Genomic DNA, 14,227 nt, shown 5'->3' on the forward strand with positions numbered 1-14,227 from the left:
ACAAGATGGCGGCTATGGATCTCCCTCAATGCAAGAGTTGTATCAATAGCTTGAATGGAGCGTGGCTACAATTTTGTGGCGCTGGCAGGATGTTCTGGAGGTATGCACACTCGCCCGCTGGCAGGATGTTCTGGAGGTATGCACACTCACCTGCTGGCAGGATGGTCTGGAGGTATGCGCACTCGCCTGCTGGCAGGATGTTCTGGAGGTATGCAAACTCGCCTGCTGGCAGGATGTTCTGGAGGTATGCACACTCGCCTGCTGGCAGGATGTTCTGGAGGTATGCGCACTCGCCTGCTGGCAGGATGTTCTGGAGGTATGCACACTCGCCTGCTGGCAGGATGTTCTGGAGGTATGCCAACTTGCCTGCTGGCAGGATGTTCTGGAGGTATGCACACTCGCCTCTGAGCCATCTAGTCTGGGTTTAAATCTCGGCCGAGTGACAAACTCTCATCCTGGTGTTTCACAGGTTGGGTGAGACATCAAGGTGTGTGCTGTCCCCCAGATGGATGTCAAACGGATATCCCATCTGCCGACATTAGTTGGTGGATGTTAAAGATGCCACGGTTTCCTTCATGAAGAGTAGGCAAGCCATCACTGGCACCCTGACCAAATTCCAAAATTGCTGCAATAACTTTAGGGGACACTGCATCAGCAACACAGTTGTAGCCCCAGCCAATAATGTGACTCGCACCATTGAGCTGCATACGAAAACAGAAAGCCTTGAGCTATATTGAGAAGACGAAGCAGAAGAAGTAAATGAAGAAGAAGGTTTTTTTTGTAAACTGTGGTTGAAGTGTTGAACACACTTCCAGTCTTGTTTGTTAGATGAAGTGAATTCTGCGTTAAGACTAATAGGTGCTCAACAGGACCTTACCAGCTTCGGCGGCGTCACGGTTAGAGTGTCCTCTGAGTCGAGGAGGTCGGTGCCAAGTCATACCAAATAATTAATAAATGGGAGGCTTCGTACGTGCTGCTTCCTTGCTTGACACTCAGCACTTGAAATGATCGAGCGGATGGAGGACAAACAACCCTAAGTTGGTAATAACAGCACTTAATGATGGGACTAGTGGCCTCCTGCATCGAAATTTCTTGTATAAAGGGATCTCCTATATTAAACCTGGTAAAAATGAGATGAACAATGTACTCTTTACAGAGCCCTGGAGCGAATCAGGACTAGTCAATGCCAGAAAGAATCCATGATTGGTCGTCAACCGAGCTCAGGACACTCGGCTGAAGATGGAAGGATTGGTAATTGATTCAGGGTGCCAACTCTTCACGAAGGACTCCATCCATACATCCATCCTTCCATCCGGATCATACTCTGTGCAGAGCATTGGTGCTACCTAAGCAGTCTCCTTGGCTACTGGACACAATCCTGGATAGGTCACCACTCAGACACAGTAACCAGTGTGTTGGCACTCATTTTACCGACCTCGGAAGGATGACAAGCAAAGTCAACCCCACCCAGTATTAATTCAACAGCCGAGTGGGATTTGAACTCAGGATCCTAGGATCCCAAGCCCACCACCCTAACCATTAAGCCAACACCAGGCATATACATAACAAGATGTTTCAAAAATTATGGATGGTTTTGGCCAAAACTTGGTAGACAGGTTCAGTGTCTGACCAGGACAAATTGATTTGATTTTGGTGAAGATCTGGATTCAGATGCAGCCTTATCATTCGGATACAAAACGTAAACTGTTCAACTTGGTGCAGGTATGCGCTCTACTGAGTGTGGTTGTCGTTTTCTCTGATTTAATAATCTCTTCTACAATCTGTTTTAGCAAGTTAAATTGTTCAATCAGTTTCAGTGCATATAGTACAGATGGTCATGATTATAAACCTGAGAACTCAAACCAAAAACATCACGCCACCTTTTGAGCCTTTTTGCTTTATTGCCTGTAAAATGAAAGGACAAAGTGCCCCTGAAAACCTGAACTCTATCAATGCACGATGGTGATTAGGTTGTATAAACTTCATAAAGTATTTTTCAATTTCTTTGTCCTCTGAAAGGAGACGTTGTGGGGGCATTTGTAGGTTCAAGGGGACGTTGAAGGAGATGAGTAGAACCATGGAGGGAATAGGATAATTTCATGATCCCTCATCACTCCTTTTGTTGGATCCAGTACTGTGAACCGGGGGTTAAAGCCATAAGGCCAACCCACAAAGTCTCATCGGCCTTGGCCTCTCATATGTGGTCATATGCCACAAAATCACCATTGCTGCCCCCATTTCAATACTCCCCACCCCCACATCACACATCCCTTTAGTCTTCCTCCTCTCCTGGCATTCCATCCAGTCGCTGCTCCTATTTGAGCATCCATTTCCCATAGTGTGATGCACAAATGCAAATGACATGCAGCCACTGACCAAGCAATGTGTGGTTCTATTTTCTAGGGCCATTTGGGGAAACAGCACTGCATGTTGCCGTGATGTATGGCAGCATATCAGCAGCCAAGACCCTCATGAACGCCATGCCGTCTCTCGTCAATGAACCCATGATTGGTGAACATCTCTACGGTGAGATCATAGCCCGATGTACAAAGAAAAATAACAGATTTCATAACTTTCCAGAAGAATAATTCACTTAATTTGCTAATATAATGTACTATCGATCTTGCATCTCATGTATCTCCAATCACAAAGCTTGCAGTCAGAGCACAGATCCTTCATCATGCAACGTGTGGATCCCACAGGTCCTCCTACCTGTTATATCCACCCCCCCCCCCGCCCCCGATTAGGCATTCCTTTATTTGTTTGTTTGTTTATTTATTTAATATGCTGACCTTCTATCAAAAATCTATAATACAATCTATTAAACGTTTTACCTCTTTGCAATCTGACCCATTATATCATCACTCGCAAAGGCCATCAGGATTAATAAACCTCACAGACTGGTTATTTTGCCCTCAACAGGGCAGACGGCAATGCACATTGCTGTGCTTCAACAAAACATTGACATGACAAGGTTGCTGATTGAACATGGAGCAGATGTGGCGCGGCCCAGGGCATTTGGCTCCTACTTTCCACGTACGCAGGAGGGGCAACCTTTGTATGGTGAGTGTTCGTCACTTGGTGTAACACGTCCCTCCACTTGGGCCTTCCACCGACCCACATGGTCAGGAGTTTGCAGTACGAGCGGGTGCCCGTTCGGCGAGCTGAGAAAGTTGTCCAACTCTTTCATTGTGCAAAGGCACAACCCTTTATCGCAGGCACTTGTCCAAGTATTTTTGGCTTCTTTCAGAAGCTTGGTGAGCCATTTGAAGTAGCAATCCTAATACTGGACGCAAAATACACTTTATTTTGCTCCAAACTCTTTAGCTTCTTGGGGTTTCTGCGCATACGCTCCAAGCATTTTGGGGTGGATTACGTCGCTTCTAAAGTGCCGCATTGTTTAGCAAAGGATTAAATTTGGGACGGTAAACGCGAATTTCAATTGGGGTAATTCTCATCCATGCAATTTACCAGGGGCCATCCTACTATGTACGGTAATACTATAAGGCAACTAGATGACTCGTGAACCTGTTGGGTTCCTGTTGTGACAGCAGTTGATGAAAAAAAAAAAAACATTTCAAGAAAAAAAGATAGCTCCAGCGAACTATACCGCTGAGGTTGTTTGCTTTGATCAACTCCTGAAGAGTACTTGACTGAATCGGGAATTGATTTTTAATATTTCTTTTTTGTTGCCCGATTTGAACGCAACTTGATACTGCACACCACAGGTGAATGGTGAGTAAGGTGGCCCTAAAATCTTTGCGCTATTGTGTACCATTTTGGCTGTATTTCGGGAACATACATACATACATACATACATACATACATACATACATACATACATACATACATACATACATACATACATATATACATACATACATACAAGATGAGAGTTTTAGTAATTAAGGCAATGTTTGTATGTCAGTTCCTTGTGGAATCAACTTGGCTGATCTCCACCAAATTTTGCATTTGTGATGGGGGTACCCAGGGTCAGGTTATATGGGCATTAAATGGGAGACAACTTCACATTTTCACCTGTGCACATGGAATCTTATAAGCAGTTTAACCACAGACCCCTGCCATAGGAAGGGGGTATTGCGGGTGGGAGACGATGCCAATTCTGAAAAAAAAAATCCTCTCGCTCCTGGAGGGAGGGGACAAATGATAGTAGGGCTTACAAAGTGGTCTTTTTGGAATATCAATGAAAGGACGTGGGGGGGGGGCTTTTCCTGTACAGGATAAGCACTAACATATGATATATGGGATGACTACCAATTTATGAGACCCAGGAAGGGCACTAGTTTTTAATCCCCTCTGAAAGAACTGATCGTGACGCAATTGCAACAAATATTGTTGTGGGCCGGGGGTCGGTGGCGAGGAACGGCCGCCAGGTGGAACAGTAGAGCCGTCTCCCACCGAACACCCGGAATTGCAGGTCGTAACCTTCGGACAACTCCGAAGGTCACGGGTCACTTAAGGACCGTGCTCGCCAATTCTCTGACGGCGTGGGGTAGTGTTAATAGCCAAATTTCAATATGCCTAAGTACCCACATCGTCAAATTACCGGGGAAGTCACACCCTCAACGGACTCTGTCGAACCGGGTCGCTCTGGCGACCTCGGTCCGGTGTAACCGAGTGGAATTACCAAAGTCCGTCGGGCCAAACGACAACTTACAGCCCAATCGGCTTACTGGTTCTCAAGCACGAACCATGCTGGGTCAATAATAGAAAGCACAACAACGAGCTGGTACATTGAACAATTGGGGGGTTTATTTATAATGGTGCAGGGGAGCACAAAAAGAACAGAGTTATCACGACTATAAGAAGGAATGCAAGTAATGTACAAGGCACTTAAACAATTGCTACTTATAGACTGGGCCCACAGACACACACGCACACACCCAAAAGAAATGGTGGCCACAGCTTTTATTTGGCCCTTCAGCTGGGGAGGGAAGGCGAGCTGAGGGCAAGAGTCTGCACTTGCACCTGTCTGCCTCGTGCAGTCCAGTCGAGCTGGCTCAGCGGGACTCAAACCCACCGCCTCAACACAGCACCAAGCACCAGGGACCAGGGATAGAGCGACGGATGCCAGCCAGCACAAATGCGGACGAGGCGAGAAACGACGAGGCGACAGGCGATCAAGGCCGAAAAAGCTTCCACGGATCAGACGACACCAGGCGAGACAGACCCAGACAGCATCATCGCCCCGACCGTTATCCATTTCTCTCATGAGGTGGGAGGGATTTCTTCCCTGGCCACTCGCCTCCTGATTGGACGATTGTGTCGCGCGATTCGCTGGCCGTCCCTCATTGGACAGGCCCACGGTAGGCGGGGCAACTCCCACCCTTCTGGGTGGAGTCTCGATCTGAGGTAATGAGCCTCCTGATTGGACGAAGGACGTGCCCTTGCCCTCGTGGGCGGAGTCGGCTCTGAGGCGATGAGCCTCCTGATTGGACGAAGGGCACGCCCTTGCCCTCGTGGGTGGAGTCGGCTCTGGAGCGAGGGTTCCCACCCACGTCCGCAGCCAGAAACACATGCGTTATGGCGTCGGTGGAGCGAGGCGACGGTGCCGCTGTGTTGTTGTTGTTGTAAAAAAAAAACAGACAAAAGAATAACTCGCAGCGCACGCATGAAATTCCCATTAGACACAAGGGGGGGGGGATTCTAACTATAAACACGTACTTATCGAAATAACTGAACTGTGGGGACTCTGGCTGTTTGTGTGCAAGAGGCTTCCAAATCCGGAACAATATGTTGCTTGAATTAAATTATTTATTGTTTGTACAATATAGCATGAATCATGTGGGATCCATCTACAAAGGATGACAGAAAGATGACGAGGAAGCACGATGCAGAGAGGTGCAATGAAAGAAGATGACAAAAAGATGACTGTAGAGGGGTTATTAATAATAAATCGATCAAATGACATGTCCTAGGTTAACTGCGAATATATCACCCATCCTCTGTGATGAACAATTAGCGGTGTTTTAACACAGTCCTCTGATTTTAATACAGGGCTCGGCTTCTTTGAGTACAAAGTCTGTGGATACCTCCGCCAGGCTGAACGGTTTACATTTTGTATCTCACTGATAAGCCAGATCTGGATCCGGACCTTAACCAAAAACTAATTGGCTTGTGCTTGTCACCTAACCAACTCATCCACCTAGTTTTGTCATAATTCCTATGCAAATTTTGAAATATCATATATGTACAGTATGCACAGTGCCTTCAGAAAGTATTCACACCTCTCAGCTTTTGTCACATTTAGTTGTTACCGCCTGAATTTAAAATGGATTTAATTTAAACAAGTCTGAAGACGACGATGGTTCACGAGCGGTATTTGACGATGTAGATTGTTTCAGAAGTCAAGGATGAGACAATGTGATAATTTTTGACCAAGTTATAAAAATGATCAACATGATGTGGTACGAGTGACAGATTATAAGCTGCAAAATGTCGAAAACCCGGTTTCGTTCAACAACTCTAAAAATTTGACCTTTGCATAACCTTTAAAGGTCACAAAACAATGTTGTTGACATTAAAATAAGGAAACAGGATACGTGCTATAGCTTATTGGAGTTTTCGTCGAAGAAGGTCGAAAACCCGGTTCGATTCCCACAACTTTGAAAATTTTACCTTTGTGAACTTTAAAGGTCAAAGGTCAAGGATTATGACCTTTGGTGCAAAACTTCCTCTGGAACATTCCAGGAACAATATAACGTCATATAGGCTATATGGCATTTCGCACTCCTCGGATTGTCCATACTTTGATGAAATCAGCGTAAAAACAAGCTTGAAGGGGGCGCCACGGGCAAGGTGTTCGAGATAGAGCAAAATGGTTTTAAGACTTTAGGTGGGGAATGACCTCAAGATTATGCACAAAAATATTGTCATCCTAGCTCTCAAAGTTTGGGCGGTCGTATGATTTTTATGTCAAAATTCGCAATTTTCTAAGTTCGTGACCTTGTGACCTTGACCTTGGGATGAAAATGAAAAATCGAGCTCCGTGGGGCTATGCAGGTGCCATTGGGCTAACCAAATACCGAAACCCCTGCCAGATTCGACAAACCCCCTCGGAGAAGATGTAACTTGAAATCGGCTACCCCCTAAAAACACATGTTTTCTCCGCCCATAATGGGCGCACCATGCCCATTCTCAGGAAAACAAAACGAGCTCATGATATAAACCTCCCACCCAAATTTTATCAGGATCGGATCAAAACCCACGAAGCTTTGCTCGGGACAGACAGACAGACAGACAGACAGACAGACACACCCATAACGAATATAGTGGTCACTTACTGACTCATGAACCAATTTTTTGTCACCGATCTCCTATGTCGGAGTGGCGACCCGTCCAGGATTGTGCCCAATAGCCAAGGAGACTGCTTTGGCAGCACCAACGCTCTGCACAGAGTATGGTCCCAATGGGTGAAAACGTTTTTCGAAATCTTTACAAATTAATTAAAAATGAAAAGGTGAAATGTCTTGTGTCAATATTGGATTGTTGTTGTTGTGTTGCCCCAGTCAGTTCTGCTCAAACAGGTCCCATGGAGATAGCCGATCGATTTCCCAGGAGCAACCCAGAGATCCCTCACGTCTGTGATGTTGCGCTCTTGTCGAAGTGGAGCCAGGACCGTGCAGTCTTCCATAATGCGTTTTATTGTGGGTAGGGCGGCCTGGCAGAGTTTTCAGGTGTCGTCAGTGTTCTTTGCAGGTGCAAAGCACTGGCCTCGAGTGCTGTATGGTGTCATTGGGGGTTGGTGCTGAAGCCGGCTGTCCTGTTTCGGTTATTGAAATTAAAGATCCCACAGTATATCTCGATCATAGTGGTGGGTGTTGTGTGCCAGCCCCATGGTATAAATTCCCTGCCTTGAGTATATTTGTATTGTTAATTAGTCCAAAGGGATGTGCATGTTAATTAAGATTGTGGTGATGGTAAGAATGGGGTTAATACATTGCAAGTGATTAAATTTATAGATGAAGTATATGGAGTGTGGATATGGCACAGGAATGATGGGCCAAATTGCTTATTACAATGTGCAAGTGTCCTTGCATATCCTTGTGGCTTGTCAGCTTTGGAATTCTTCTAGTTGCTCCCACATTTCAAAGTTAGCCTCCAAATCCAGTCACCAACTGGGCATCCTCCATTGTGCAAAGTCCCTCCTTGGCACACCTGAACTCATATCCACATACAAGGCCTTCATCTGCAGCTTAATGGAGTACTGCTCTCCCCTCTAGGCTGGCTCCTCTGCCTCATATATTGCTCAGCTTGTTGCCGTGGAAACCATGGCCTTCGAGATCATTGGACTCTCCCGCGCCGAAGCTGAGTCTATGAGACTCTTTCTCATCGCTGCCAAGTCTGTGGTCTCTTTATCTTCTATTGCCTCCTTTCTCACCTTGCACCCTCTGCTCTTTCCATGCTTTGTCCCCTCTACGTTTCTGCATCAACCGCTTTCTGGTGAAACTACCTAAATAAAGAATCACTGGTCACCTCCACTCATTCGTTCCTCTTTTTTCCTACCTGTGCAACAAATTTCCACATTCTCTTCAATCTCATTCTTACCTTCAGGCCTTCAAGACAGCTGTTCAGCACCATCTCAGATCATCCCCCATCCAAAACCATTATCTTTTCGACCTACATTTACCCCCGCCACCCACCACCAAGCTGACCTCCTTCCATATTTCCTCGAGGAGGACGAGGTCCAGGAGGTCCTCCTTCCAAATTTCCGATGACGATCCGTTTGTCCATTGTTTACTCGTGTCCTTGTAATCCATATAAAAGTACACTGATGTTTACTTACCTCCTTGCCCTGCAGATAATACATGTCCAAGCTCCTCCATGAACCTTTGGTCACTGTCGAGAAAGACTTTGCCTGACAAAGGCATGAAGGATTAGTTATTGGAAGTGCTACGTCTCAAGCATGTGTTTAACCAGTTAATTTTCCTTTTGGCTCTTCATGTTGAATTTTTTTCAGGGGAACACATCCTAAGTTTTGCTGCTGCCATGGGAAATGAAGAAATTGTATCGTTATTGTTGGAAAATGGAGCGCAAGTTGATGCCCAAGACTCCAATGGTAAGAAACTGTGATGTTCACTTGGCAAATGAAAGTCAACGTCAATGAAATGCTGCTTACTGAGCACAGTTTGTCTTTTACATGTGATACATTATACTTGTTGAAATAATTCCAAAAAAAAAGAACAATACCAGAGAAGTTTTCTGGTTATACAGGCTTTTGTTAGTACACTAACAAAGGACTAATTATTTATTGCAGTGGGAAGGAGGGGGCGTGGAGGGTGTATAATCACTCTTTTCCCCCCATTTAAGCATTACAGTTGAGGAGTTAATTAAATAAATAAATGTGTGGCAATGTCAAATATTGTGATTTTAAAAATTGGATTTCTAAAGTCAAGCCAAATTATATTTGTTACCATGACACCAATGACAAAAAGATGGAAATCAAATCAAATGATAATGGCTTTGTATCATACAAAAAAACATGGCTGCATGCAAGTATCGTGTGCTAAATAAGGATGGCAAATAATGTTAGGATGGTAAATAAACATTGCTGCACAGGTGTGGGGTCGTTAATATGTGTAACTTTCTGCATTTTGAACTACATTGTAATACCAAACCAAGGCGAATGTTCAACAGAATATTTAAATAAACACGTTTTGTTTTGTAAGATTCCCAGTGTTGGTGCCATTAAAAAGTTGTTTTTTTGCATAGAAGTTTAAGGCTTGTTTAAGGCTTGTGGAAGAGCTTGAGGCCAAGGGTTGAGGCTTCCCTGAGCTCGATATAGCTTCATTAGTTTGGTCGAGAGAGGAGTTTGAATGGGCTTCCTTTGCATTCCCATCTGAAACTACAGTTCCTGGTAATGGAATCATTGATCCGAATCCCATGTACTGTGTTGATTTGCTATTTGTCCCACTAATGTTCATGTAATTTGTGTAAAAATGTACCGATGAATCTTCATGTCTATTGGTAAGGCATGCAGTTTTTTATGTACAAGATCTACCATGAGCCTTAAATAAATATTTAAAATTTATTAATGCAAAATAAATTCCTTTAACATGCCAGTGACATGTAGTACTCACATAATACAAAGCATGTCAAAGTATAGGTTGGCTTTAAAAACAAAACAAAACGAAACACATAAACAGACCTAGTTTTGATCCAAGGACCAGGAATGATAATAATGAAGTATTGAGATCAATTTGGATTTAAACTGTGACATGAACACATACAGAAGCTTATTCAAGGTGCAAACACTCACCATTTGCAGGGGGTGAAAAAACAGGTAGAGCTCGTAACTAGAACCGCACTTGGTAGTGCGCATACCTCCGCCAGGCTGAACAGTTTACATTTGGTATGTCACTGATAGGTCGGATCTGAATCCGGACCTCAATCAAAATCGAATCGGCTTGTTCTTGTCACCGAACCAACTCATCCACCAAGTTTTGTCATAACTCGTCCACAACTTTTTTTAAATATCACTCCATATATCGTTTTTGGCTGCGTCTCTCAATGGTGAAGAATCACTTTTAAAAAAATTCAAAACATTATAGTTTCCGGATCTTCAACCGGATCTAATCAGTTCGTCCTTGTCACACATCTGAACCTGTCCACCAATTTTCGTCCAAATCCGTACACAACTTTTTGAGATATCCTGCTCACAGACTGACAGACAGACAGACAGACAGACAGGGGTGAAAACATAACCTCTGTTCATCTTTGGTGGCGGAGGTAATATTGGGCTACACGAAGCAGAGACCAGGCAACACCCACGAAAAAAAAATCGATTAAATAATGTACGGTGTGTTACAAAAGTCTGGAATCGTAGGAAATATTTTATAGTAAAAGGCAAAATCTCTGTCTCTCTCCCTCTGTATGTTTTCTATTATATGCACAGCCACATTTTAAGTTACAAACTCCAAACTGGGTACAAATACAACTTTGTGTGTGGGGTAACAGGCGATGTGGCTCCAGCCTCTCATGGGGGGGTGGGGGTGGGGGTGGGAGAGGGTGTAAGTTCTCTATGTAAATGTGTACCACTTAGTGCCACTAGGTGGTCATGGCAGACGGTATTACAATTTACAATTTCCTTTGGCGACAAAGTGTTACTTGTTCACATTTCTCTTCCCACGCAATGCGGGTAAATCTGCTCGTATTATATAGTTTCTTAAAAATTTTTGTACAAGTCAAAAACAGATGAAAACCCGAATGGCAAATCATACCAATCAAGAGAAGGTGGAACTTGTGTTGCTACATGTCTCCGGAAAAAGTCAGAGGAAGCATGCCAGTTATTTCCCTGATATACATCCTACAAAACCAATGCCAGGGCAATGGATCATTTCAAAAGTGTTGCAACGTTTGAAAGAGACCGGAAGCGTTGCTGATAAACCTCACAGTGGTCGTCCTCGTTCTTCTGCCAATGAAAATAATTCTGGGAATCTTTTGGCAGTGGTTGCCAGAAGCCCAAGGACATCCTCAAGGATAATTGGTTCAGAAGTTGGAGTTAGCTATTCTTCTGTTTGAAGAATTTTAAAGCAAAACAAATTTCATCCTTTTCAGGTTACATTTGGTCAAGAGCTTCACAGAGATGATACTGACGGAAGAATGGAAGTTTTTGACTGGATAAAACAACGTTCAACCAACATTGGAATCCGATATCATCTTCAGTGATGAAGCCTCGTTCCATTTGACCGGTAGAGTCAACTGCCATAATTGCCAATATTGGAGTGCTGAGCATTCTCATCAGGCCAGTGAGGCTCATGTTCACAATGATCCTAAAGTCAAGGTGTGGTGTGCAATTCACTGGGACAGTCTTATAGGCCCCTATTTTTACGAAGACAATGTTACAATTGTTAGCTATCTTGTGATGTTGCAAGAGATTTGGGTTCCTTACCTCGATGACATTCTAATTCAGCGATTGAGAAAAGTGTTCTTTCTACAGGATGGGGCTGCACCACATTATGCCGCAATCGTGTGAATTTGTTTTTGGGATGAGACGATGCCTTTGAGGTGGATAAGACATCTTGGACCGATAGAAAAGCACCATGTAGTCCTAATTTAATGCCACTTTACCTTTTTTCTTTGGAGACACCTGAAATCCGTGGATTATACCATGAGACCATGTTCTGGTGAAGATGTAAAGAATGAAATCAGAATCGAATGTGCTAAAAGCGATGTGTCGATGTTAAGAAATGTTGACATAAACCTACATACAAGAATCGACATGTGAATGCATGTCAGTGGCTCACTATTGGAGGGATTATGACAATAAAAGTAGCTGGAAGCCCATGGTAAAAAACATACCACGATAGAAAAAAAAGGAAAAGACTTGTATTTTTGTGCGAGTTGAAAGAGCTCAAAAAATATCATATTTCGTAACAGCAAAGATATCGCAGAACATCCTCGGTTCATATTGGTACCTTGGTTCATTTTACACAATAGAAGTACTGATCCTCAATTCAAATTGGATTACAAAATTCCCCCACCCGGGGAAGAGGGAGGGCACCCCCCCTCCTAGACCCTCGCCCCCGCTGAGACCCCCAACCTCGCAGAACCCTCCCTCTCCTCCTATAACTCCAGACCCCTCAGTGGGTTCGTTCCCTTGCACCGCAGACACTTTCCATCTTATTGCTTTTTCTTCTCTCAATGTTGCCAACTAAACAAATAGCCAAATCCACATGGAGTGGGTTCGGGACAGTGTAACCACTCCTCATTTTCATAAATGCCAAGGTGAGCCAATGAAAAAAGCCAAGAATTCACAAGGTTTCGGAAAAGCGATGATAATAGAAAACCAATACGCCAAGAAAACCTATAGAAAACCAAGACGCCAAGGTGAACAACAAATAGCCAAGATCTTGTGAAAAAAAGCCAAGGAGTGGTCACACTGGTTCGGGATGATTAGCATCTGCACGGATAGCACCCCGCGTCCAGTGCAGTGATCGCTCAAGCTCAAACTGCAACTTGGGTGGTGGGTGTGAGGGAGTCCCAGCATGTCGTATAGTTGGCTCAGACATTCCACCATAGCACGGTGGTGCCTTCCTCAGCTATTTGCTTTATACAAATCATTACAAGCAAATAATAACAGGTTTTTTTCACAATGTCACGACATTACAACAATTACTCGGACAAAGACCCTTATAAGCATTAGTGACATGGGTTTTCCGATGCGGTCCCTGGTTGCGTTTTTAAAGAGAACATAGTCAGAAACAGACGGCTTCCTCTATGACTCCCAAAAATAAAATAAAAATAACCTGTGTCGCATTTGTAAGCGAAAACATGTTCACTGCTTATATGCATATATAATTAATCGATTATGATTATATAGCTCAGATAGATTCCAATTGCACTCTTTTCCAGAGGCCTGAAGTATGAAGCGTATATTATTACCAAGGCCCATGATGCGATTGGCTCCAACCTTTCGATGTTTGATGATCATTTTAACAGTCCCATTGTAGTCCAGTCAAAATGTCGGATGACCTCCTACAAATTGCAACAAAAGCAAACTCAACAGATTTTGATTCCTGGATTTGTCCTCAGTGACAGAAAAAAAGTCCAAAGGGATCCTCCGGGGGGAAAGTCCTGAAATCATGGAAATCCAATATGGCCGCCACCCGGCTTCGGGGAAAATGAGAAAATTGTAAAGATTGATATTTTAATATGTAAATATATGTTTTTCTGCATTCTAATTGTTTCTAGTTATGGTCAGTATATTGTTATACAAGAATAATTATAAAAAAGTGAAATGTATTGAGGATAAAATAAAAAATTATAGCTTTTTTGTCCAAAAATGTCAATTTTTTGTCCCCCCAAAAAAATATTTACCTGATACTGATTTTGGCTCCTGGACAAAAAAAAGAAATGTTGAAGACACAAGATTAAATCAAGTCTATGGCAATACAATATAATTACGTAAATCATTGAAACATGAAAAAATTCACAATTCCACTCGGGGCAATCACATCTGCCTGGCGAAGGTTTCGAAATGAAAATGAAAATTCGCATTAAACTCAGAAACTACATCCATTATAAACTTATTATACATGTTGAGAAAAATCAAGCGTATTAAAGTTAGAACTCGACAATGTCGTCATCATCCTCATCATTGTCACATGGAGTGTTTGTGCAGCCAGAGCCCCTGCAGCTTCCACAAGCTGGAGTGCACTCAATGTTGTGCTTCTTGCATGTGCATCTTATGGTGCTACATTCAGCC

At 43.5% G+C, this 14,227-nt stretch overlaps 1 protein-coding gene across 4 annotated transcripts in view; it reads left to right on the top strand.

Annotated features, from left to right (window-relative positions):
- Positions 1–14,227, top strand: part of LOC147019822 (transient receptor potential cation channel subfamily V member 5-like) — a 130,907-nt gene that overhangs the window by 38,501 nt on the left and 78,179 nt on the right. For all 4 annotated transcript variants that reach the window (XM_085894581.1, XM_085894583.1, XM_085894582.1 and 1 more), the window contains 3 exons: positions 2,404–2,526; positions 2,923–3,063; positions 8,981–9,079. In XM_085894581.1, coding sequence (XP_085750707.1) covers positions 2,404–2,526; positions 2,923–3,063; positions 8,981–9,079 — 363 coding nt within the window. The remainder of the gene's footprint in view (positions 1–2,403; positions 2,527–2,922; positions 3,064–8,980; positions 9,080–14,227) is intronic.

This window comes from Eptatretus burgeri, chromosome 9 (assembly GCF_056783735.1).
Source record: "Eptatretus burgeri isolate ZD-2024b chromosome 9, Ebu_testis_v1, whole genome shotgun sequence".
NCBI classification, from domain to species: Eukaryota; Metazoa; Chordata; class Myxini; order Myxiniformes; family Myxinidae; genus Eptatretus; species Eptatretus burgeri.